This window comes from Rhincodon typus, chromosome 6, assembly GCF_021869965.1.
Source record: "Rhincodon typus isolate 14 chromosome 6, sRhiTyp1.1, whole genome shotgun sequence".
NCBI classification, from domain to species: domain Eukaryota; kingdom Metazoa; phylum Chordata; class Chondrichthyes; order Orectolobiformes; family Rhincodontidae; genus Rhincodon; species Rhincodon typus.
The window spans coordinates 34,357,063-34,383,901 of NC_063337.1; the positions used below are offsets into that span (position 1 = coordinate 34,357,063).

General features: G+C 39.5%; 2 protein-coding genes across 5 annotated transcripts in view; one reads left to right on the forward strand and one right to left on the reverse strand.

Annotated features, from left to right (window-relative positions):
- atp8a2 (ATPase phospholipid transporting 8A2) overlaps positions 1-26,839 on the forward strand; it is a 701,479-nt gene that overhangs the window by 70,635 nt on the left and 604,005 nt on the right. The gene's annotated exons all lie outside the window — the stretch shown is intronic.
- The window catches only part of cdk8 (cyclin-dependent kinase 8), an 80,970-nt gene continuing 63,811 nt past the window's right edge, over positions 9,681-26,839 (reverse strand). For 3 of the 4 annotated variants that reach the window (XM_048597587.1, XM_048597584.1, XM_048597586.1), the window contains 5 exons: positions 24,117-24,189; positions 17,785-17,882; positions 14,514-14,592; positions 12,549-12,707; positions 9,681-11,714 (listed from right to left, as the gene is read on the reverse strand). In XM_048597587.1, coding sequence (XP_048453544.1) covers positions 11,589-11,714; positions 12,549-12,707; positions 14,514-14,592; positions 17,785-17,882; positions 24,117-24,189 — 535 coding nt within the window. In that variant the 3' untranslated portion in view covers positions 9,681-11,588. The remainder of the gene's footprint in view (positions 11,715-12,548; positions 12,708-14,513; positions 14,593-17,784; positions 17,883-24,116; positions 24,190-26,839) is intronic. The other variant, XM_048597585.1, reaches the window with a different exon arrangement.

Below are 26,839 nucleotides of genomic sequence, written 5' to 3' on the forward strand. Positions count from 1 at the left end.
CTCATCCCGCCCCCTTGACCTGTCCGTCCTCCCTGGACTGACCTATCGCCTTCCTAACTCCCTACCTACACTCACCTTTCCTGGCCCCATCCCCGCCTCTTCGACCTGTTTGTTTCCTCTCCACCTATCCTCTCCTCTATCCCTCTATCCGCCTCCCACTCTCTCCCTATTTATTTCAAAACCCCCTTCCCCTCCCCCTTTTCTGATGAAGGGTCTAGGCCCGAAACGTCAGCCTCTCTGCTCCTATGATGCTGCTTGGCCTGCTGTGTTCATCCAGCCCTGCACCTTGTTGTCTCGGATTCTCCAGCATCTGCAGTTCCTACTATCTCTGATTCAAAATTTGATTTTTTCCTTTACTAATCTTGGACCTTAATCTTTTGCATACAGTAAAGATGCTTTGTAGAGTTATATAGAAAACTGGTCAACATGGGAAAGCCTCATGGTAGGACTTGTTCTGAAGCATCAACCTTTGGTAGTACTGGATAATTCCATTCTTAGCCTCTTCATTTCTCTAAGAAAAAAATACTCCACTTCTCAAAATGCAACATTGCAAATCAATCAATAATAACAAATATCACATTGCCAACAAAGGAAGGCATTGTTGTAATTATTAAACATTTTTAGCATTACCTTGCTTCCTTGTCCAAAAGTTACGAGGTTCTTGCAAGCTGTGAGAGAGGGGGGAACAGCAAATTGGACACACTAAGTTGGAACAGGGCACCATTCAGGTGTAGGGCAGAAGAATTAGGAACGTAGTTCTGGTAGCAGACTGTATAATTAGGGGGCTAGATTTTCTTCTCAATAGCCATTAGCAGGAGTCCCAAGGGCTGTTACCTGTCCAGTGCCGGGGTCAAGGACACCTCCTTGGTGCTGGAGGAGAACTTGAAGTGAGAGGAGAGGGGATCCAGTTGTCGTCATCCACATTGGTAAAGTGGGAATGACTAGAAAGGAAGTTCTGCTTGAAGATTTTGAACAGTTCGGAGACAAATCAAAAAGCAGAACCTCAGCCATGGGCAAACTGGTATAGTGTAGATAAACTCAAGGAGTTAAATGCATGGTTGAAAGTTGGCATGGATGGAATGGGTTCTATTTTGTGGAACATTGAACCAGTACTGGCATAAGGGAACTGTTGCAGTGGGATGGGCCTCACTTAAACCATGCTGGGACCAGTGTCCTGGCGAATTGATAACTAGGGTTGTAGTGAGGACTTTAAACTAATTAGAGGGGAACAAGGGAATCGTAGACTTACAAAGCAAGAAGAAATGGCAGCATTACAGGCAGCTGTTTGGATAACTACTTCACGAGTGAGACAATAAGGCAGAGGCTGTACAAACATTTTTAAAAAAAAAGTTAATGGCTCTTTACTTGAATGCATGTGGTATTTTGAACTAATTAAATGAATTAACACAAGTAGCTTAATAGGTATAATAATAATATAGACATTACAGAGACATGGTGACAAGGAGATCAAAGCTGGGTACTAAATATTCAGGGGGATGTGATTTCCAAAAGGATACAGGATAGAAAGGGTGGTGGGGTAGCTTTGTTAGTACAGGATGGAGTAAGTACAACAGCAAGAAATGATCTTGGATCAGAAGATGTAGAATCTGCACAGGTGGAGTAGGAAATAAAAAAGGGGAAGGCTAGTGGTAGATGCCCAAATGCCCCTTAACAATATGATGGGCAGATAATAAAATCAATAGATAATGAGGGTATGTAAAAAAAAGTCAGTATATTAATCATGGGTGACATTAATCCTCATATAGATTGGGATACTCAAATTAGCAGAGGTAAACCATGAGAAAGAATTCAGTGTATTCAGGACAGTTTCCAGGACAATATTTTGTGGGTCCAACAAGATTTCAGGCTATTTTCGATCTCATGATGTGTAATGAGGCAGATTTAATAAATGATGTCAGTTGAAAAGGAGATCCCAGAAGAACAAGGGACCATAACATAGAATCATGCAATCCCTACAGTATAGAAGCAGGCCATTTGGCCCATTGAGTAAACACCAACCCTCTGAAGTGCATCCCATCCAGACCAACTCCCCTAGCCTATCCCTGTGATCCTGCATTTCCCATGGCTAATCCACTGACTTGCAGACCTTTGGCCTGAGGGGGGGAGAAATCCGAGCACCCAGAGGAAACCCATGCAAGCATGGGAAGAATGTGCAAAACGCCACTCACACAGACAGTTGCCTGAGGGTGGAATCAAACCCAGGTCCCTGGTGCTGTGAGGCAGCAGTGCTGACCACTGAGCCACTGTGCTGCTCCTTTTTTTTTGATCAAGGCTAGAACATTTTATTCTGAAGAGAAAAACTTCTGTACATTTTAAACAAAAGCATAAACTGATTTCCAACAGTTCATTTGATGAGGAACCAAACATCAACAAGATATATTGGTAGACATAACATGGTAGAATGTAACTTTCAGTTTGAAAGGACAGAATCAGAGTCAGAAACAACTGTAAAATAAAACAAAAAGAACTGCGGATGCTTGAAATCTGAAATAAAAACAAAAGTCAGGCATCAGTGTGAAACCTAGTTTGGTCAACTTGAACTTCGTGTTCTTTTTAAATGAAACACAGGTTACTTATTGAACAGATTCATATGGGTATGTAAGCATACAAAAAATTATTAAACAACAGAAACATGAATGAAATTACACAGAAGGTTGGAAACATTCCTGTTCTGAGGAAGGGTCACTGAACCTGAAACATTAACTCTGATTTCTCTCCAAAGATGCTGCCATACCTGCTGAGCCTTTCCAGCATCTGCAGTTCTTTTGGTTTTTATTTGAAGATATCCCATTATACACATTAAAAAAGAAGATTCAAATTCACATTATTCACTTTAGCCCAGCAATATTCTGACAAACTCCAAGATGTCAAAAGAAGATTTAGTTCAGGCTGGTATAGCAGGATCCCATTTACTTTTGGCAAATTTGTGTGCATTTGTGCTTTTGCTTTCTGTTATCTTTCCCAAAGACAGCTAACACAAGTTGCAAACTAAACTCACTAGGTACTTTAACTGCAGAGCAAACACAAGTACCCGGAATTCATTTTCTAGCACACACAGAATGACTGAATGATTTCAAGGTTTTTCAGTCTCCGTCTCTGGATTCCTGTCACCAAGCAACAAAAGATTTGTTTTCCTGTACTCATTTGTTTAAATGGAGTAAACTGCTAAACCCCATTTCCTCAAGAGTTGGAAGCCCTCACCAAAAATGCATGTAAATAAACAGCCCTCTCGTTTTCCCACTACCAAGTCAACAAAAAAAAATTAAAATGAAATCATGTCTCCCCCGATAATCCATCTCTAATGAAACCAGCAAGGAATTACAATAAACTTCTTACTTGTAGTATTAGAATGTGAAACATGGTCACAAGTAGTAGTTGAGGCAAAAAGCATATGGACATTGAAGAAGATACATTGAATGAGAGCATAAACACTTTTGCTGTAAAAGTGGCCCAGATTTTGCTTAATTGTGTGTACTTGGTTGAGAGCCCAGATCCCAAAGAAATATTTTAGTTTGTTCACACAGCTAGATGCCCCACTCAACCGTTACCATCAAGCCAGGGATCAACCCTGGTTAATGAAGAGTGCAGGAGAACATGCCAGAACCAGAACCAGGCATACATAAAAAGAAAAATGAGGTGTCAACCTAGTGAAGCTACCAAACAGGACTACTTGCATGCCAAATAGCATTAGTAGCAAATGGCAGAGCCAAGCAATCCCACAACCAACAGATCAGACCTAAACTCTGCAGTCCTGCCACACCTAGACGTAAATGGTGGTGGACAATTATACAATTCACTGGAGAAGATGGCTTCACAAATATCCCCATCCTCAATGATGAAAGAGCCCAAAACATCACTGCAAAAGATAAGGCTGAAGCATTCGCAATTTTCAAACAGAAGTACCAAGTGTATGATCCATCTCGGCCTCCTCCAGTGGTTTCCAGTTTCACAGACACTACATTTTTTGATTCACCCCATGTAATATCAAGAAATGATTGAGGCAGAGGCTACTGCAAAGGCTATGTGCCCTGCCAATATTTCAGCAATAGTACCAAAGACATGTGCTCCAGAACTTGCTGCTCCCCTAGCCAAGCTCTTCCTTGCCAGTTTCAACACTGGCAGCCACCCAACAATGTGGAAAATTGCCTAGGTATGTCCTGTACACAAAAAGCAGGGTAAATACAACCCAGCCAATTATTGCCCTATCAATCCACCCTCAGTCATCGGTAAAGCAATGGAAGGTGCTTTCAACAGTGCTATCAAGCAGCATCTGCTCAGCAATAGCCTGCTCAGCTTGGGTTGTGCCAGGGCCACTCAGCTCCTGACCTCATTACAGCCTTGTTTCAAGGACAGGAGTGCTGAATTCCAGAGGTGAAGTGAGAGTGACTGCCCTTGACATCAAGGCTGCATTCAACTGACTATGCTCTCTGCAAAAACTGGGATCAATGGGTATTGGGGCGCAAACTCTCTGCTGGTTGGAGTCATACCTAGCACATAGGAAGATGGTTGTCATTGTTGGAGGTCAGTCATCTCAACTCCATAGAACATAGAACATTACAGCACAGTACAGGCCCTTCGGCCCTCGATGTTGCGCCGACCTGTGAAACCAATCTGAAGCCTATCTAACCTACACTATTCCATTATCATCCATATGTTTATCCAATGACCATTTAAATGCCCTTAAAGTGGGCGAGTCTACTACTTTTGCAGGCAGGGCATTCCATGCCCTTACTACTCTGAGTAAAGAACCTACCTCTGACATCTGTCCTATATCTATCACCCTTCAATTTAAAACTATGTCCCCTCATGCTAGCCATCACCATCCGAGGAAAAAGGCTCACACTGTCCACCCTATCTAATCCTCTGATCATCCTGTATGTCTCTATTAAGTCACCTCTTAACCTTCTTCTCTCCAACGAAAACAGCCTCAAGTCCCTCAGCCTTTCCTCATAAGACCTTCCCTCCATACCAGGCAACATCCTGGTAAACCTCCTCTGGACCCTTTCCAATGCTTCCACATCCTTCCTATAATGCGGTGACCAGAACTGTACGCAATACTCCAAGTGCGGCCGCACCAGAGTTTTGTACAGCTGCAACATGACCTCGTGGCTCCGAAACTCAATTCTTCTACCAATAAAACCTAACACATCGTATGCCTTCTTAACAACCCTATCAACCTGGGTGGCAACTTTCAGTGACCTATGCACATGGACACCGAGATCTTGCTGCGCATCAGGACATCTCTGCAGGAGTTGTTTAGGGTAGTGTCCGAGGCCCTGCCATCTTCAGCTGCTTCATCAAGTGGGGATGTTCGCCAATGATTTCACAATATTCAGCACCACTTGAGACTCATTAGACACTGAAGCAGTCCATGTTCAAATGCAACAAGATCTGGACAATATCCAAACTTGGGCTGTGCCAAGTAACATTCACGCCACACAAATGCCAGGCTATGACATGTCCAATAAGAGAGAAGCTAACCACTGTCCCTTGACATTGAAGAGTGTAATCATCACTTAATCCCCCACTATCAACATCCTGGGGCTTACCATTGACCAGAAGCTGAACTAGACTTAGCATATAAATACATCGGCTGCAAAAGCAGGTCAGAGGCTTGGAATATGGTGGCAAGTAACTCACCTCCTGAATCCCCAAATCCTGTCTATAATGAACAAGTCAGCAGTGTGATGGAATACTCCCTACTTGCCTGGATGGGTGCAGCTCCAACAACACACAAGCTTGACACCATCCAGGGCAAAGGACCCCTTGACTGACATTACATCCACAAGCATTAGCTTCTCCACCACCAATGCTCAGCAGCAGCAGTATGCACTATCCACAAGATGTACTGCAGAACTTCACCAAAGACCCTTAGACACCTCCTTCCAAACTCATTACCACTTCCACTTAGAAGGATAAGGGCAGCAGATACATGGGAACACCACCATCTGCAAGCTCCCCTCCAAGCCACTCACCATCCTGCCTTGGAAATATATTGCTGTTCCTTCACTGACACTGGGTCAAAATACTGGAATTCCCTACCTAAGGTCATTAAAAGTCTATAGCACATGGACTACACTCACTATCACCTTGTCAAGGGCAACTAGGGAAGGGTAAGAAAAATTGACCAACAAGCAATACTCATGTCCAATGAGTGACGAGAAAAAGGAAAAACTTTACCCGATTGCTGACTTTGTGATGTTGTAACAAGATTTTCTTCCCCCTGTGAACTGACTTTGCAATTGTTCATTATATATTTTCACAAGATATAGATGTGTTAAGGACCTTAATGCTTCTGTTATTGATACTTCAAAGTTCAGTTTTACATGATTATGGCAACAATTGTTTTTCCACAAAACATTTTAAAATTTAGATCCGTTTGTTAATTTGTTGCGGACCGAGTATAAATTGGGAGAATGGACATGGAAGTGTTCATAATTTGGCATATAGGCTATTCGGGACTAGTGGGGGTTAATGAGGGCTGGAGTTTTCATGGGGTGTAGATGGGAGTGCGAGAGTCTAAATACAAGTAAACAACTGTGACATAGTCCCAGAGAACCAAGGTGGGCATTAGGAAGCAGCAATAACAGCTCCTGTGGCCACATCTGATAAGCTTCTGGGTCATGGGCTTGACCACATCCATCATCCAGCCCCGACAAAAATTTGGGTCAGAGGGGCACTTTGAGATCGTTCAGTGTCTGTAAATTCCTGACTCTCTGTCTCAAAGACAAAAAAAAGGGCTTTCATAATCTCAAATGCTAAATAATATCTGAAAGTTCTAATTTAAAAATAATGTCAAATATGCAACTTCAAACTTAATGCACCGAAGTATTAATGAAGATCTTATAATTTCAAGGTTGCATGGAGCATAAATGGATGTTCCAGTGGAGAGTGGCTGATATAGTACTTACTTATTTTAAAAAAGGCATCTATTAATTACAGGTGAGCTAGTTGAAGTTTTAAAAACCACTACATCATTAAATGAATTATATTATTTATAGCAAATTGATAAATGCATCCAGTTGGTATAGTGTTTCTAAAATGAAATGTATCTGAACATAAAAACAAGGAGCAGGAGTAGACCATTAGCTCCCACCCCTAACGACCACCACCCAAGCCTGCTTTGCCATTTAATAACATTATGGCTGATCAGATTGTAATCTCAAATCCATATTTCTGCCTGCTTCAGATTACCCTTCTGCCCTTTGCCTTATAAACATTCAGAGACTCTGCTTTTCAGGGTCATTCTAATTATGATTAACATTTTAAACTCTAAAGTCATGGAGATCTAAAGTTCTCCAGGGTAAAGAAAATGCTTTTATTGACTAATCAGCTGGAGGTTATAGGAAGGTGTTAATCAAACAATCACCCACGCAGCTTTCCTACACTGAGTGTTGCACTTAATCTGTTTTAAGACAGCAAAGCGTTTGTTCATAAGGACGGAGAAAAATCCTGTCTGATAAAAACCCTAAACAGAAACAGGAATTGCTGGAAAAGTTCAGCAGGTCTGGCAGATCTGTGGAGAGAAATCAGAGTTAAGATCATAGAAAAGAATCCCTACAAGTGGAAGCAGGCCATTCAGCCCCTCAAGTCCACACTGATCTTCCAAAGAACATCCCACCCAGACCCACCCCTCTCCACTGTTCCTGTAACCCTGCATTTCCTATGACTAATCCACCTAGCCTGCACATCCCTGGACACTATGGGCAATTTAGCATGGCCAATCCACCTAACCAGCACATCTTTGGACTGTGGGAGGAAACCGGTGCACTTGGAGGAACCCATGCAGACACAGGGAGAATGTGCAAACTCCACACAGCCACCCGAGGCTGGAATCAAACCCAGGTCCCTGGTGCTGTGAGGCAGCAGTGCTTACTACTGAGCCAGCATGCTGCTGTTAATGTTTCGGGTTGAGTGACTTTTCCTCAGAACTGATGGTAGCTAGGAAAATGGAGAAGATATATGGAGAAGGAATATATCATATTCCTTGTTCCAGTCCTAATCCGGCCCCCAGCCACAATGCTTCGTTGGAGCACTGCAGCAAGCTTGCTGCAGAGGTGTTGGCCAGGGAACAGGGTGCTGTGTTGAAGTGGCAGGCAATTGGAAGTTCAGGATTTTTCTGTGGATGGAACACAAGTGTTCTGCAAAGCAGTCACCCAGTCTATGCTTTGTTTCCCCAGTGTAGAGAAGACCACATTAGTCTACTGCATTTGCTGTGCACAGATTGTGGGAAATGCAGGTAAGGCGCTGCTTCAGCTGGAAAGTACGTTTGGGCTGTTGGATACTGAGGAGGGAGGCAGCACCAATGATATCATCAATATACCAGAGGAAGAGTTGTGGCTGGGGGTCGGATTAGGACTGGAACAAGGAATATGATATGATTAAAAACACTGCCTATTCAAAACAAATGTGCATTATTTGGACCAACAGAAGGAAAACAAAGCCTAATTCAGACTAGTAATTTCATAATTTTCACCAGGGCCTTTAGTCAAAGAGATCAAATAAACTAGTTCATGCTTCATTTAGGAAACTGGTATGTTTCTGAATGGAATATTCTGTGAAAATCATTAACACATTGTTAACTTGAAGCAGCAATGGCAGCCTGACATCATAGAAAATGCTATTATAACAGGTTTATCTTTATTTTCAGAATTTATCAATAAAATAACGGTGATACTTTTTTTAAAAAAGCAATGGCAGGAAATTTTAATTTAAAAAATTACTTCTACGGTTCCATATTGGTAGCTCGCCACTAGCTTCAAGGGTAATTACGAATGGGCAACAAGTGATAGTCGAAACAGAAATGACTACATCTATAAGAGAATAAATAATTGTGGCAGCGGTTTTGACTGCATTCCTTCTAGGCATTAACCCCTTCACAAAAATCACTATTGAGCCTGGACATTTGTTTGAATACACTTCGACAGGACAATGAAATTACATTATATTGTAATCATGAAACCATGTAGTGCAGAAGGTTGCTCTACTCCATAATGCCTTTGATTGACTGAATGAGCCCCACTGTTTTCCCATACTTCTCTAAAGATATCATTTTCAAGTATATACCCAATTTGTTTTTGGAACTTGTGACTAAATTTGCCTCCATCATCTTCCAGATACTGCATTCATGATCATAACAACATGCTGAGTAAATAAACTTTTAATCTCTCTCCTAGCCTTTTGTCAAATATACTGCAATTCAATTTGCAAACAACAGGAAATTATATAATGAAGTGGGTGAAATCCAGTCGATTGTTCAAGTACAGTTGAACTTTGAACAGACCTTCAAAACCCCTGTGACTAGACAAAGCAATGTCTCTTCTAGAACATCCTTTGTAGTGATTAACAAATGTGTTTTGGAGAGACAGGCCTTAAAAAAAATCTCAGTGACACAACATAGCAGTATTGATTGCAAAACTTTATTATGGGGTGGCTATTAACGTATCTCTCACACAGAGACCTTTGAACCAGTAGTCACAAAAATTCTATGTCTATATGTGTGAACTTTGAGAAGCTTCAAGGTCAGTCTTGAACTAGTTTAATAAAGTATCTGATCCATTATCCCCGATCAATTGTTAATATGTGCAAGTAAAGTTCACAATTTAAGGGTGGGTGAGGTGGTAAGTCAAGAGGAAAAAATATAAACAAAAATGAAAATGTAATTGATATTATTTTATTCTGTGCATTTAATTTTACAAATATTTAAAATATTACTTTTTATTCCCACATCCATGCTTTCTTCAGTCCACAGATACCATCAATGCTGCTCCTTGACTGACCTACCAAGAGGTATTCTAAGACTGACACGTTTAAGGTTTGTAATAAATGGGCTTCCTGTATTTTGTGAATAACGTTTCATTCAATACCTTCAAAAATATTTTTCGGTAGTGATAATGAGAGAGAGATGCCAATGAATAAAACTACAGAATGTATCTATATTTTTCTCCAGATTTAGCACAGTAAAATTGTCTGGCTACATAGCCATGCTGGAAATTTCTAGTTTAAGAGTAACAAAAAAGTAAAATATGCTCAGACAAATTATTTAAAAGGAACTATATAAGCAAATGACAACAATTAATGCAGTGCCTGATCAAACTTTCCTTTGCAAAGTTACTTTAGTGGCCACAAGAGGGTGTCAGAAACCTGTGTGCATTGCCAATGAAGTTTAAAGATGAAAATGCCCAACAGATGAAAACATTGACTACAACCGCAGAAGTATATCTGTCAACCATGTGTTAAAGTGACTATTGCATAGATTGCAAGTTTTTAAGAAATTAGAAAAATAATTAAGATGGAAAACTAAAGAGAGAGATAGAAAGAACAACTAGTGGAGAAAAAAATGCTTAGGTTCCAGCTGAGTAATCTTGTACTCAACAAAATGGAATCAAAGGTATTTCAATCAATGCATTAAAGGCATCCACAATACTTAATAAAATTTAACAGTAGTAAAGTTAATACTATAAGTTTCCAAAATTTATTGTCAGAACACTTGCTTCGTTCATGTAAAATAGTACAGTACACATTACATTTTTAAATGAATTCTAAGGCTCTCCTACATCTCACACTCATCTTAAGGGCACTCAATAAAAGCACATATCATTTTCATTTAAAAAAATGATTCAACAAAAATTAAATCCACTATACAATGTCAGCTTTGCGAATTCTTGACAAAATATCTGAGCTGAAGCTGCAAACATGGAGACACATCACATGCTTTTTGTTTGCTACCCTCAAAGCATGCTCACAAATCAGCAACACCAATAAAAAAAATACTGCCCAAAGTAAATGTACTTTGAGAGACTGGATAAAGATCATAGATACAATACTCAGTACAGTTCACTTACTGCTGGTAAAATTAAGTGTAGCAGCTGTTATAACTCAAGTCAATTGTAAAGAATGGGATGGGGTATGCTATAGGTGTGCTTGGACAATGTAGATATACAATTAAAACTGCCCAGATGGAGACTTTGGGAGGTTACAATCTGTTGATAAATTATGAAGCTTACATACAATAAAATCTTGTGCTGCAAATACATTTGACATAAAACAGAGACAAAAGTAACCTACCACAATATGCACGCAAACTTGAAGTTTGTACCAAATAATGTATAGTCTGCATCATGGATGACTATTAAACATAATTGTTCTTCAAGTACCAGATTAGCAGATATTTTCTTGCTATTCATAAAACAAATGTTAAACAGCAAGAACATTCATCACCAAAAATTAAAAACGGTTGCTCTAGCACATTCACAGCTTCAACTGCTACAATATGTAACCATAAGGAGGGGTGGGCAGAGAAGTGGAGAACAATTGATCTGAAGAAGCAGGTCAAGTAAACTATGGAAGCAGCATGTCAATAAACACAAACTGTGCTAGAGCTTTCTTTTCAAGTCTAACCCAAGTACTTTACATTGTGGAGGCACTGCTCCATCTGTGGAAAGAAAAGAACTTGGCTAATGTGGATATACAGTACATTCTTGGGAACTGAGCCAGACCCAGGCTGCCAGCCATATGGGCAGTCTGTAGTCTCAGTGAGTGCATTAAGCTTGAGAAATGGATACAGCTCAGTACCGGTGTGCTTGGTGTGAGTACTGTGGAGGCTGCTGGGAGGTAGTTGAATATCCCATGCTGCTTTGTGGTTGCGACGTGCTTGGTCCAGGATTCTGATAGGCAGCATGTGGATTGGAACGCTTTAAAAGAAAAATGTCAAAATATTTATTTTATTCTTAATAAAATTATAATCTAGAATTATGAACTATATTCTGTTTTAAAAGCCATTTTATGCTGTAATCTTAAATGAACATCATAGGCAGAATTAAATTATGGTAGGAGGCCTGTACACTAGCTGGAAAGACTGTCATAACGTGACTGTGGTTAGTCAGTACCCAAGATCCCATTTAATGCCAATCAAGCACATACCTTGAAGGCAGCAGGCTGCTGGCTAAACCTTCCTTCAGGTGAAGAAATCCATTCCTGGTTTGGCCGACACGGGACTCCAGACCAACAGCAATGTGGTTGGCTCCCAACTGCTCTCTCTAATGGCTGAGCAAACCACCCACTCAAGATCAAGGGCAACAGATGTTGATCCTTCCAGCAGTGCCCACATCCAGTCAAAGAATAAAAGAAAAAACCTTCCTCCCCATGTTCAACTGGAGGGAGTCAGGAAAGTAGGGGGAGTCCCAATTCCACACCTTCATGTTCCATTCTATGTGCCCCTTCTCCATTCCCACACCAACTGAGGGCATTAAAATTCAGCCTGACATCTTTTTACTGAATTTCATTGTTTTAGCAAATTCAAGATTTGTCTGATATGTAGGTAATATAGTTATCTTTAATATCAATGCACAATTTACACTAAAATTTGAATAATAAAATATTCCCTTACAATGGCTTAAGTTTCCTTTAAGAAACAACAGTCAGCTTGTCTACAGTTTAAGGGAAAACAGATTTTAGTGAAAAAAAAAATTATCCGAACCCTATCAAACATCTAAACAGCATGCTATCTTTAATAATGAATTTTGTACCTGATAATCTGAGGTCATGATAAGTCCACCTGAGGTAGTGGTAGGGGGAACAACTCTGACTTTTTTGAGGGGTGGTCCTTGCGTGTGACTGTTGTCTTGATTCCCTGGATGGCCACCTCCATTAGTGTGATTATTGCCTTGCTGTTGCTGTTGGTTCTTCTCAATTTATCAAAAAAGAAAACAGAGAAAAATCTGAACCAGCATATTCCAGTATTCAGAATCCTGATTTTTGCTGTACAATTTTGCACACCAAACTCAAAGATGGTTATTCTTTTTATAAAGTATTACTCCTGCACCAAAAATAAGTTTTTATAATCTTAGCGAAAATTTGTAGCTCAGGTTGTGGATGTAGTTGTTCGTTGGCTTGCCGAGCCTGTTGTTCTGTGGTGTGCAGATGTTTCATTACCCTTCCAGGCAACATCAATGTGACCTCTAATCGAAGTGTTGATGTTCTGTTTCCTTCAGGATTTATATGATTCTCTCGTGTGATGGTCTTGTCGCTTCCGGTTCTGTTGTTTTAGCAGTGGTCTGTATACGGGATCTATTTCTACGTGTTTGCTAATGGAGTCCTGTGTTGAGAATCAGGCTTTCGGAAATTCCCTTGCACGTCTGGTGTTCGCTTGTCCCAGTATGGTCACTTTGTCCTAGTCGAACTGATGGCCCTCAGTGTCTGTGTGTATTGCGACAAATGAATATTGGTCATGTCTTTTTACTGCCAGCTGGTGTTCATGTATCCTATTTGTCCAACATAATGTTTATTGCACTCACTGCATGGTATTCTGCAAATCACGTTGGTCTTGTTTACTGTCGGTACGGGGTCTTTAGTCTTTGATAAGATTTTGCACATTGTTGCTGTAGGTTTCTGTGCAGTCGTCATCTTGTATGGTCTAAGGAGTCTGGTAGTCATTTCTGATATATTTTTGATGTAGGGTGGCGTTGATAGTGTCTTCTGTTGTACCGTGTCCCGACTGTCATTTGTTTTGTAGGCATCTACGGTCGAAATGTCCTGGGTATCCATTGTCAGTGAAAACTTTGTGTAGGCGCTCCTGTTCCATTCTCAGGAGTTCTGGGGTGTTGCAGTGTGATCCACCTCATTTAAACAGTGTCTTGATGCAACTCTGTTTGTGTATGGTACAGTGGTTGCTACTGAAGTTCAGGATTTGGTCCGTGTGTGTGTGTCCAGACTCCTAAGACCGCATAAGATCATGATTGTGCAGAAGCCTACCGCAACACTACGGTAAATGTTATCAAAGACAAAGGACCTCATACCGACAGTAAACAAGACCAACGTGATATGCAGAATATCATGCAGTGTGTGCGATAGGCATTACATTGGACAAACAGGGAGGAAACTGACAACCAGGATACATGAACACCAGCTGGCAGTAAAAAGACATGACCAATATTCATTTGTCTCAATACACACAGACAATGAAGGCCATCAGTTCGACTGGGACAAAGTGACCATACTGGGATAAGCGAACATCAGACGTGCAAGGGAATTTCTGAAAGCCTGGTTCTCAACACGGGACTCTATTAGCAAACACATAGGAATAGACCCCGTATACAGACCGCTGCTAAAACAACAGAACCGGAAGCGACAAGACCATCACACCAGAGAATCATATAAATCCTGAAGAAAGCAGAACACCAACACTTCGATTAGAGGTTGCACTGATGATTTTGCTTAGAAGGGTAACAAAATGTTTGCATACCACAGAATAACTGGCTTGGCGAGCTAAGAAACAACTATATAAGTTTTTATTGTTGCAACAATTAGGATAATTGATAGAGAACAGAGCAGAGAACTAATTTAAGCACAAAACCTACAGCTAGAAAAACGATATTATCTTCTGTCATGATATAATTTTATCCAACACTTTGAACTACAGAACTGTTTGTTTCATTTCAGGCAATCCATAATATACAGTGGGTTTTTCAATGTGCTCTGTTCATTATATTTACCTTGTCTCCTTTATCATCCGGTTCATCTTCTGTAAGAAATTCTCGTTTTGGATAAGGAATTTGACAACCGGCAAAAACACTGCAAAATTTAAAATTATAAGAATATACTGAAGGCCACAATCTTACCCAGCTGCATATCACATTCTTGACTTTCTGACATATATTGAAGCAAATTAAGTGTCAAATCTTAGGTAATGCAAGTTACCATATTTGAAAATTTAATAAAGTTGGTATAAATTGTTACAATGTGCAAAAGAAATTAAATTTGTAATGAAACAAGCAAATAGTTTTGAATACAAAACAGAATTAGCTGGATAAACTCAGATCTGGCAACATCTTCAGTTCTTCAGATGCGTTCTGAAGAAGGATAACTGGATTCAAAACATCAACCCTGTTTTCCCTCCAGTGAAGTTGCCAAAGTTGGACGTTTCTGCGCAATTCCTGTTTTGGTTTCAGATTTCCAGCATCCGTACGTCTTTATTTTATTATATAAATAGCTTTGAATGCTAGCTTGAATATTTTTGAAGGTATATGTTAGCAAAGCTTTTCATCTGGCACTCATTAGGGCAATCGCAAGAATAACAAAATTTGAAATTAAATCAGGACAATTTATTTAACAGGAAAAACAGATGCTAAATTGTTCAGCAAGTCAACTATGATTGGCTGAGGTAAGAGCTGTCCAATTAAGCAATCAGCGGTTTGGTTTTGCCTTTAGTTTTCAAGGATGGGCTGGTTGTGTATGACCTTCTCAAAAAAAAAATCATCCAGGTGATGCAGGTATTGCTGGCTAAGCCAGCATTTCTTTCCTATCCCAGCTACCCTTCAGAAGGTGGTAGTAAGCTGCTTTCTTGAACCACTGCAGTCCTTGTAGTGTAGATACATGGTCCTATTGGGAAGGGAATTCCAGGATTTTGACCCAATGACAAACGAGGTTTGGTGATATAGTTCTAAGTCAGAATGGTGAGTAGTTGAGAGGGGGACTTGCAGGTAGTGATTTTCCCCATCTATCTGCTGTTCTTGACCTTCTGGTAGAGATTACAAGTTTCGAAGGTCTAGGGAACGTTGGTGAGTCGCTGAAGTGCATACAGCTGCCACCTTGTCTCAGTGTGGAAATAGCGAATTTTGAAAATGTTAATAGGATGCCAATCAAGTGGAACAAAAACAGGGGTCATTTTGTTCTGCACTGTTGAGGTTGAGTACAGGTAGTTGTCCGAAAATGTGATAGTTACGTTCTTGTGTGACCTCACGCTATACAAAATCGTGTTATAGGGAAATCACTACACCTGAACAGCAAAAAGTTCGCATTATACAAGCAGCGTTTGCTATTCATCAATCATGTTACAGCCAATTCGCATTAACGAAACACGCGTTATAGCAGAACTACCTGTATTGTTGGAGCTGCACCCATCCCAAGCAAGTTTTTTTTGGGGGGGGGCGGGGGCGCGAGGAGCAGTGGTATTCCATCACATACCTGACTTGTGCCATTTTGAATAGCAGACAGACCTTAAGGAGTCAGGAGGGGAGTTACTCATTGCAGAATTCTCAGTATCTGACCTAGCCTTGTGGCCATGGCATTTATAAGGCTAGTATAATTCAGTTTGTGGTCAATGGTAACTCCTAGGATGCTGATAGCAGGGATTCAGCAACGGTAGTGCCATTGAATGTCAAGGCACGATGGTCAGATTCTCTCGGAGTGTGTCATTATCTGGCACCAATGTTACCTGTACTTATCAACCCAAACCTGAATGTGGTATATATCTTGCTGTATTTGGATATAGACTGCTTCAGTCTGCACTCTCCCTATTATGGAAAAGCAAAGGAACATGGGGTTCATGCTGGGTCATATGATCTATGCATCAGGCAGTGAGTCTGCACTTAAATTCATGCACAACGTAGCTTAATACATGGTAGGCAGAATGCTCATTTTCAACAAACAGTAACATCCAGTGGAGAATATCACTTGCATAGCCATGTAGGCTTAATCTGTTGTTCAATTATTTTTTAGATGCTTTGCATTTCCAGGGTGATTTCACATACTTTTCGGTTCTGAAAGTGCTGTTCTGTGGGCCGTTTGCAAATTTCCACAATGCCCTATTAACAATGATCTGATCAGGATAGTCTTTATCCCATGGGATAGTTTCAATGTGCTCTATTTCTGTGTCAACCTTACAAGGTGACAAAATTATTCAGGTCCTATTTACAAGATTACTGATAAATTCATCTGCGCAGCTACACAAATCCCATTTATATTGACCAGTAAAGTTAGGCTTGCAGTAGACAGCAGTGGAGAACGCCTAAATGGAATTCTCAATAAGCAACTCGAGAGAAGGGAGCAAGTTAGACTGTTCTGACTCAAATGTGAATTCGAGCACAGGATGAAGTTTCAGCAACATGGCTCTCTTTTTAACAAAACAGAAGTTTCATAATTTTCTAATGGCAAAAGGAAAAGAAAGCAACTCGTTAAACCTACAGGAGCATATACTGACAGTTAGATATCCCTTGATGTACCTGGTGAATCCTCTGCCTATCACTCCAAAGTAACATTTCACCACTGCAGATTTTTAAAAAAAAATGTTATGCAGGTGAATTGATTTTTTTAAATTATATCTTTAATGAAACACCAAAAGCACTATTTGAATGGAATACTTAAATATTTCAAGAACTTGCTGTTATAATCTTCAGCCATTGCCTTTATCATCTTCAAATCTCTTGCTCTTCTGGATGACCCACCATCCTCCAAACTTGTAAGTTTCAGTTAATTCAAAACCTTTCCTGCAAATATCCCATCCAACGTAAGTTACTGCTCAGCTATCAAGCAATCTTTGATGACATATACTAGCCACCATTCTCCCAATTTAAAACTCTTATACACAGCTGAAGTCCTTTCAAGCCTTAACTGTTCCTATTTCTGTAGCCTCCTCTAATCTTACAATAGCCCTGATTGCCATCATTGATTTGATTCTGTTCTCTACTACGTCCTAAATTCCAACTCTACTTCACCGCTGGAGATAGTGTCTTCAGCCAATGACATGCTCTAGTAATCCTCATCTAAGTCCCTTACTTCTTGACCTCATTTTTTTGATTGCAATTCTTCCTAATATAATCAACTCGTTCACTCCTCCTACCAGCTCCTCCTTTGTTTTGGCAATCATTTATTTTGAACTATAGCTCTGAATCATCTTGGAAAGTTATTCTACATTAAGTACAATACGAACAAGCCATTTTTAATAGCATTCTGGAATTGTTTTTACAATAGAAGGAGTCAACATACTCTGATGTAGGGAGTGGGTCTTCAAGGAAGTAGGGATCCTGCATAGCCTGTTCTGAGGTAATTCTCTTGGTTGGGTCCATTGTGAGTAACTTTTGAAGCTGAAATTGAGTGCATATTAAAAAGACAATTAATTATGATGGCAGTCACTAATATTAACTAATGATTAACAGCATCATTTTTCATGTCACATCCCTCCATCAGTAGAGCAAGTCTAAATATAACCATAAAAACAGGTGTTATGTTCACAGTCTTTCCCATTACTCAAATATATACAAGTAGCATGTAAAATTAGTCACAAAATAACTAAATTGTTACAGTGCAGAGGTAGGCTATTCAGCCCATCAAGTTTACACCAGATCTCCAAATGAGCATTATGATCTAGTGCCATTCTTCTGTTTTCTCCATAGCCCCGTACATTAGATGGTAATTTAAATGGAAATAATATTCTCTTCAATGCCTCAAATGAACTAGTCTCCACCACAATTCCTGGTAGGTGTATTCTAGACCCAAACTACTCACGCATAAAGAGGTTTCTTTTCACGTGACCTTTAATTCTTTTGAAAACCACTTCAAACTTGTGCTCAAAAATCCCCAAATATTTAAGGATTACATAGGAAAACTACACCCTAAACAAATGAAGTTAAGCATGCATGCTTAGTTCAAAAGCACCATTTTTACAGTGAGGCAGTGACACATAATGAATAAATAACAGTCAGTTCTTAAACAAGGTTTGAATTGAAAGCCATGATGCTGGTACATATGTAGCATACCAACAGGACTAACCTTCAATTATGAGGCTATGTTTTGAAATGTGTACAACATGTAAATACCAGGAGATTCTCATTCTGTTCAAATGTACAAAGATTTATGATTTGGGGGGAGCTCAACAAAATCATTGATATACTTTTTTGTTCATACTTTTAGTATCATAAATTATTATTAGACACTTTAACATTACCTTATGAATCAAGTATTTGTTTACTAATCTAAAACCATTTAAAATTGAAATCTTAAATCATTCTTATAATACAAGGAAAGGGAGTTGAGATGAAATTAGAAGAGGGCAAGTCTAGTTGAAGGACTACAAAAGGTGGAATGGGTACTATTTGTAATTTAACTTCTATAATTCTATTCTCTTTACATAAACATATTTAAATAGCTTTGTTGTACTGGATTGAAACTATTTAGAAAGATTATAGATTCCATCACATGGAGTTATTGGTCTTCTGTTTTTACCTTCACTGATATACATGAATATAAGGTTTGTTTGCGGTCATGCTGAACTACTTTTAACTTAAGCCTCAGAAATATCTCCATGTCAACTGCTGCAATGCTAAGAAAACTAATTTTAAGTTTGTTGCAGCATTACAGTATATTGAAAAAATACCAAAGTTCCAGAATAGATTCAACAGAATGGATTTATAAGGTATAATTTGAATCCTTTGACCACACCATAATGCACGTTCAAAGTCTTTGTGACCCTGTGCATTGTGAACATATTAGAGAGGTTTCTCCCCCTTTTTCTATGCAGGCAGATTTTGTTTTTGCTTTAGTTTAACTGATTTTGAAGATAAACATTCTTATTTTAATTAAGTAGATCTTGAATTCATTTTCTGACCTTGCTTTCCAATTTATTTCTATTATTATTGACTTTCATCTTTATCTTATCTCACATGGCACCTCTCCAGGTTTGTCCAAGGTCATGCTACATCTTGCTTTTATTCAATTCCCCTTTGACAGTGAATGCACACTCCTTTCCAATTTTTTTGCAAGATTTAAAAAGCACAAAATTTATTCTTCCTAGTTTGAGTAATCTCTCCATTCTCGAACATATTTTACAGATTGACTAGAGCAATAGTACAGTTTTAACTGATGTACAGAAAAGTGGTGCCTATATTTGGTTACTCGGTATCAGCAATGCTATTGGACCAGTAAATCTAAAAATCTGGAGACAGGAGTTTAAATTCAATGGCAGTTGTGGAATTTATATTCAAAATTAGTTAGGTCTGGAATTAAAAAGAGTTATCAGTTATGCAATCAAACAAATTGTCATAAAGTCCCAAGTGGTTCAATAAAATTCTCTGGAGAAGAAAATCTCATTACAGACTGGCGAAGAAGTAGCTCCAAATGCACAACAATGTGGTTAACTCTTTGTTGTCCTCTGAAATAGCTACACAAGCTATTCAGTGATACCAAAGCTGCTACAGCAAATCTGTTAAGACTAAAACATAACAGACCATTTGGTCTCTACCCAGGCATCGAACATGATGAAGGCATACCCTAACATAAGCCTTGTAAGGTGCAGGGCTGGATGAACACAGCAGGCCAAGCCTTGTAAATTGCTTTTCACGAACAAACTGGGATGTTTCAAAATTGGGAGAACTGCCCCTCAGTCTAATCAAGGTACAGCCTGACAGTTGTTCTCAGTGAATCAAATCTTACAACCAATTTCCACGACACCTTCATCACCATCCTTGGATACATCCTGTCCCACTGGATAGACAGGCCTAACAGAGTGACAGCAGTGTGACTGAAGAGTGGCCCAAGCAGTTCTCAACATTGACTCTGGACTCCATGAAGTCTCATGGTATCAAGTCAAACATAAACATGGAAACCTCCAGCTGATTATCATTTATTGTCATCCAACTGGTGAATTAGGACTCATCCATATTGACATCAATTGAAAGAAAACTGAACTTAGCAAGAGCACAGAATGTAGTCTAGTGGAGTACTTCAACATCCATCACTCATAGTACTTTAGCAGCACCATTTCTGACTAAGTCAAATCTTGAAAGACTTATCTGCAAGACTAACCCTGCTGCAGATGTTGAGACAACCAATGGGTGAAAATCTGAATGACCTTGTTCTCACAAATCTACCTATTGCCAATGAAAGTATTCATAATAGCAGTGGCAGAAGTGACCATCTCACAGTCCTCTACAGTCAAAGTTCTACCTTCATAATGAGGGCAACTTAGTGGCACTATGAATGTGCTATTTGGGATAACTTCAGAACTGGTCTGACAGCTCAAAACTGGACATTTATGACACTTTGTGGGCTATCAGTAGGAGGATTGTACTATACCAATACCTGTAAGCTAATGACTTGGTATATCTCTTATTCCACCATTATCAAGATAAGTCAGCAACGTGGTACAAAGAAGAGTGTAGGACAGCATGCCAGTAGCAGCACCAAGCATACCTAAAAATGATGTACCAACTTGAAGTTAAAGAACAGAACTAAATGCATGGTAAACAACAGGGGAGAAAAAGGGTTAGGCAATCCCACAACCAATAGATTAGATCAAAGCTCTGTTGTTGCACAAGGTGGTGGACATTTTTAAAAAATTGGTGGGGGGAAAGCTTCAAGAATATGCTCATTGTCAATGACAGTGGATCCAAGCAGCTTAATAAAGAGATCAAGGCTCAAGGAGGTTGAAACCATCTTCAGCCAGAAGTGCAAAGTGGCCAATCTGACTCATATTATCAAAGCCTTAGTCCCAGCAATATCCAGGCTGTAGTTTTGAAGACTTGAGCACTAGAACTCCCAAGTCAAACTGTTCTGGAACAGTTGCTGTGCTGGCATTTATCCGACCATTGCCCAAGTACATCCAGTCCATAAAAAGCAGGATAAATCAATCTGACCGTAAATTTACTCTCAATCCTTAAAGGGGCTGGCATCAACAACAATGCTTTCAAAATGATATTTGCTTATTAGCAACTTGCTTATCATTGAATAATAAATTGTAAACAAATGGAAAGACAATGCAGAGGCAGATTAAGGTTGTCCTAGACCATCATCGAATTACGTCATTTGTTGCAGGGAGGCTGGGTGGCCAGCCCATCCCTCGCCGTCAAGATTACAGCTGATCTGAAATTTTACGTCTGTGGCTCATTTCAACAAGCAACTAAAAACCAGTACGGCATCTCCCAATCCTCAACTCAAACTCATCCAGGATGTAACTGATGTCACTTTCACCAGAACAAAGCTGTTCATGTCCTTCCCCCTTGCAGAACAGATTGCGTTCCAGACAGTGGGATTCTCCACTATCGCTAGCTTTTCCCACGTGCAGGGTGCTACAGAAGGCATGCACATTGCTTTGAGGGTGCCCTATCACCAAGCTGCAGACACTGTCAACATAAAAAGATTCAACTCCACCAAGGTTTAAATTATATGTGACCACTGATGCCAGATTTTGGAGGTCTGCACTAAATGTCCTGGGAGCTGCCATGATGCTTAAATAAGAGAGAACTTTCAGGTTCCTGCCTCCAAGATCCTTGAACCACACTAGGATGGCAACTAGGAGTAAAGGGGTACCCCTTCTAAACATGACTAATAACAACTTTACAAAACCTTCAGACTGACTGAATGAAAAAACAATACTATTCGTATTTCAGCCAGGTCCACAGTAGAATGGGCCACAGGAATTGTTAAGATGAGGTTTAGATACCTGGACCATTCCGGCAGGTCCAGCTGTATAGCCCAAAAGAGGCTGTGCCAAATCAATATGTCATACCATGCACTTCACAACTAGAACTGATAAAGGGCAATGTCCTGAATGCAGATGATTTGGAGGATCAATATCAATCTCCTGAGGGTGATGAGGAGGATCAGGACATTTACTGGGAGGAACATCCAACAGAGCATGACAGGGTTGTCGACCGAGAACATTACTGAAACGCACTCCAAGGATGCATGAGCTGAATTTGGATTCCCTTTAATTATTTAGCATTCTTTATTTGATTAATTTAATTTAAAAAATAATTCTTTGTAATTGCTCCGTAGGGACTACTCTGTTCTAGTCCTCACATGGCCAAAAGAACTGAATTCTAGAGGTGAGAGTGACTGCCTCAAGACAGTATCGGACATAACACGATCAAAATAAAATTGGTGCTAAAGTCAACTGAGGTAAATGGCACTGGCTTGTGTCACACAAAAGAAGATGCTGGTTGATTGCTTGAGATCAATCTTAGCACAAGGCAAGGGCCAGAACAAAAATCACAGGACCTGGTCCTGGTCCTGGTCTAGGACCCCAGCCCCACCATGGCTCAAGCACAGGGACCTCGCCTCCAACTCAAGCACAGTGAACTCCCTACAGCCATGGGTCTCAAATGTTTGTCCTGCAACAAGGGATACGTCAGGACATCACTGCCGGTGTTTTTCAAGATAATATCCTAAGCCCAACCAACTTCAGCTGCTTCATCATTGTTCTTCCCTCCATCATAAAGTCAGAGTTGGGGAATGTTTGCAGTGGAATGTTTGCAGTGGATTGCAAAACTTCAATTTCACTCGCATTTTCTTAGACATTGGAGTAATTGACACCTGCAAGCAACAAGATGTGGACAACATTCAGGCTTAAGCATTTAGTCAACAAATGACTTTTCAGTCACACACATACCTGACAGTTACTGCCTCCAACAAAAGATAATGTAACCATCTCCATGTTTCATTCAATGTGATTAACATCATCCCATCAACATCCTAGGGATCACAAGTCACCAGAAATTTAACAACTGGGACTAAAAAGCAGGTCAAAGATTGGCTATTACGACATTGCCTGACTACCCAAGTCTTTAAAAATCTAGAAGGCACAGTTCAGGCATATAATATGATACTCTCCATCCAGCTGGTGGAGTGCAGCTCCAAAAATATTCAAGATTCAAATCCAGGAGTGATTAGCCCAGTAAACTGACACCCCATCCATCACATTAAACATTCAGTCATTCCACCACTGGCACATTTTGGCTGTACAGAGTACTATCTTTAAGCATTCACCACAACAAATCACCAAGGCTTCTCTGACAATATCTTTCAAACCCTTGGCCTCGAGCACCTGGAAGGACAAGGAAAATCACCCAAAAAGTATCGGAACATCATCACCCTCAAGTTCCCCTTCAAGTTATATATCACGCTGACTTAAAAATATATTAATACTCCATCACTGCACTGTCAGACTCCAGGAACTCTGTACCTAATAGCACTCAGCATTGTGAGGTGCACAAATATCACATGGACTGCAGTGGTTCAAGTCAACACAAGTTCTCAACGGAAATTAAAGACATGCAATTAATGCTGATCTTACCAGTTTGCGCACATCCCATGAATAATTAATAACTTTTGGATTATATTTTAAACACCATTTGGTAATGTTATTCATGACAATGTTAACACACATTTACATTATGCAACACGCTTATAGATTAATATAATATTTGAGCAAAATGATTGCTGACAACTGTTTTTGATTTATGAAGACTTAATTAATACTATGGTTTTGTTTGTAAAGCTGTGTTTACAACTAATTGACAAATAATATCAAGGCCTAGACTTACCAAATGGAAAGCTTTGCTATCTGGCTTTACTTTATGTTTTTCCATATACTTGATAAGGCTGCAGTTAGTATAACTGGAAGAAATAAATTCCAATCCTTTAACATGCAGAAATGCTACATATTTTGCAAAAGTAAAATAAATCTAAATTTCAAAATATTTTAATTCTAAAATTCAATTCTCTTAAGGCAGACAAATGCAAGTTAAATACTACTAAATGTTCAATGTATCTAATCAACAAATAGATACTGCCATCCAATCATCTCGTAGTTTAGCCAAACTTCACATGCACATCAGTCACATGCAATAATGTAGCTGTATGGTGGGGTGTTCCTTTTAAATTATTCTGAATAATTGCCCACATTAACTGAAATTTGTTCCATTTGCTTCTTAAGTGTTGCTTCTCCTGATGGGCAAAATACTTGGCTGATGGAATATAATGTGGGAAAATGTAAGGTTTTACACTTTGACAGGAAGGACAGAGGAGCTGAATGTTGTATAAACGGGGAAGGACTGCATAAAGTTACAGAACAGAGGAATATGAGAGTCCTTATCCATGATTCACAAAAAGCTAGCATCCAAATTCAGTGGGTAACAGAAAGGCTAACATTCCATTTGCCTTTCATTTCAAAGGAAGTGGAGTATAAAAGTAGGGAGGATTTACTAAAACTATACAGGAAACCAGTCAGACCGCAGCTGGAATACTATGAACATCTTTAGCTCAGGAAAGATATACTGGCACTGGAGGCAGTCTAGAGGAGGTTCACTAGGTTGATACCAGGTATGGAGAGATGTCCTATAAAGAGAGGTTGAGTAGATAGGGCCTGCACTCATTGGAATGTATAAGAATGCAAGGTGACCTTATTGAAAGATACAGATGTTTTTTAAAAAAAGGGGACTTGCCACGGTGAATGATAAAAGGTTGTCTCCCCTTTTGATAGGGTCTAAGTCAGGGGCCATAATCTCAAAATAATAGGTCACACATTTAAGACACAGATGCAGAGCAGTCTCTTCTTTCAGAAGAATGTGAATCTGTGGAATTCTTTACCACAGAGGGCTGCTGAGATCAGGTCGTAAGTATATTCAAGGCCGAGATGGACAGATTTTTAATCAGTAAAGGAATCAAGGATCATAGGGAAAACACAGGAAAATGGAGTTGAAGATTATTGATTCATCTATGATCTCACTGAATGGCGGAGCAGACGAGACGAGCTAAATGGGTGAATGTATTATGCACCTATGTATTAGTGTTATGCATTTGGATATGGGTGGTCGTTACTTTTACTAAAAAGTAACAGTACTATTAAGCAACAGAAATTATTGTTAACATGAAAAACTATTAAAAAGACTGGAATTTCACATGTTAGTAAAGACAGAAGATAACCATAAAGGTACAAGTGTAGACCTTCTATTTGTCACATCAACTGGATTATCTTTCTATAAATTATTACTAATTTAAATCAGGTTATTTCATTTATTTGCCAAACCTGTCTCATCAATCAAAATATTTATATACCTGTACACAAATGGATGTTGTGTTAAACAGAGATGCGACTAATATTCAGTTATGAGGTGTACATGGGGTAGATTTTCATTTCACCTCCTAGGTGTTAAGCAATGTCTGTTTGGAATGCACAAAGGAAAACGTGGCTGGGGTGGGATGGTGAATGTTTGCCAGTAACAAACTGCCCAATTATTCCTCCAATAGAAATTGGTAGAAGGAAAATGAGTTGCATTCTCAAAGGAATAAGAAAAATTCTGCATGAGAGTATCTTTTGGCACTCCACAGTCAAGGAAAAAGTATGAAAAACTATCATAAATTTTACAAAAATTTCTCAAAGACAAAAAGGAATTGAAGTTAAAATTTTTCTTTCAGCATCTTTACTCCGTCTAAATTCCATGGTTATTAATTGGACCCATAGAAAGTGGTTTCACAACATACATTGGTTCTGGCTGCCATAGCCTTAATGCAAGATGCGAAAAATATTTGGTCACGTGGATGACGGATTAATTAAGGCAAGTTAGGATGGATCTATACCTTTTTTGGAATGAGAAAACAAAGCGGTTTATGAGCGAATGAGGTTGACATGGTGCAAATGGACTTCCAAAGTGCGCATGATAAAGTGCCACATAACCGGTTTCTCAGCAAAGTTAAATCCCAAGGAATAAGATGCAGTGGTACCATGGGTACAAAATTGGCTGAGTAACAGGAAGCAGTGAAGTGATGCGCATTTATTACTTGTTTTTTGGACTGGAGGAAGCAGTCTTTTCCTCGGATACAAGGGTCACAGCTTTTCTTACTTCATATTAAAAACTTGATTTGGTGTACACAGCTGAGTTTCAAAATCTGTAGACTACACAAAACATGAAAGCACTGTAAAATGTGAGGAGGATACTGTTAAGATCTTAAGAGCTCATTGTCATTTTGCTGGAATGGAAGGACATGTGCCAAATGCAATTAATGCACAGAAGCATGAAGTTAGAACAAGGAAAGGCATACCAAGTATAGGATACAATTCAAAAAGTGGCACTAGAGCAAACAAACCTGAAGGTAGAAATGTACAAACTACAGAAGTGGCAAAGCAGGCTGTGAGGAAGGGTCACCGGACCCGAAACGTTAACTGATTATTTTCTTCACAGATGCTGCCAGACCTGCTGAGCTTTTCCAGCAACTTTGTTTTTGTTCCCGATTTACAGCATCCACAGTTCTTTCGGTTTTTATAATG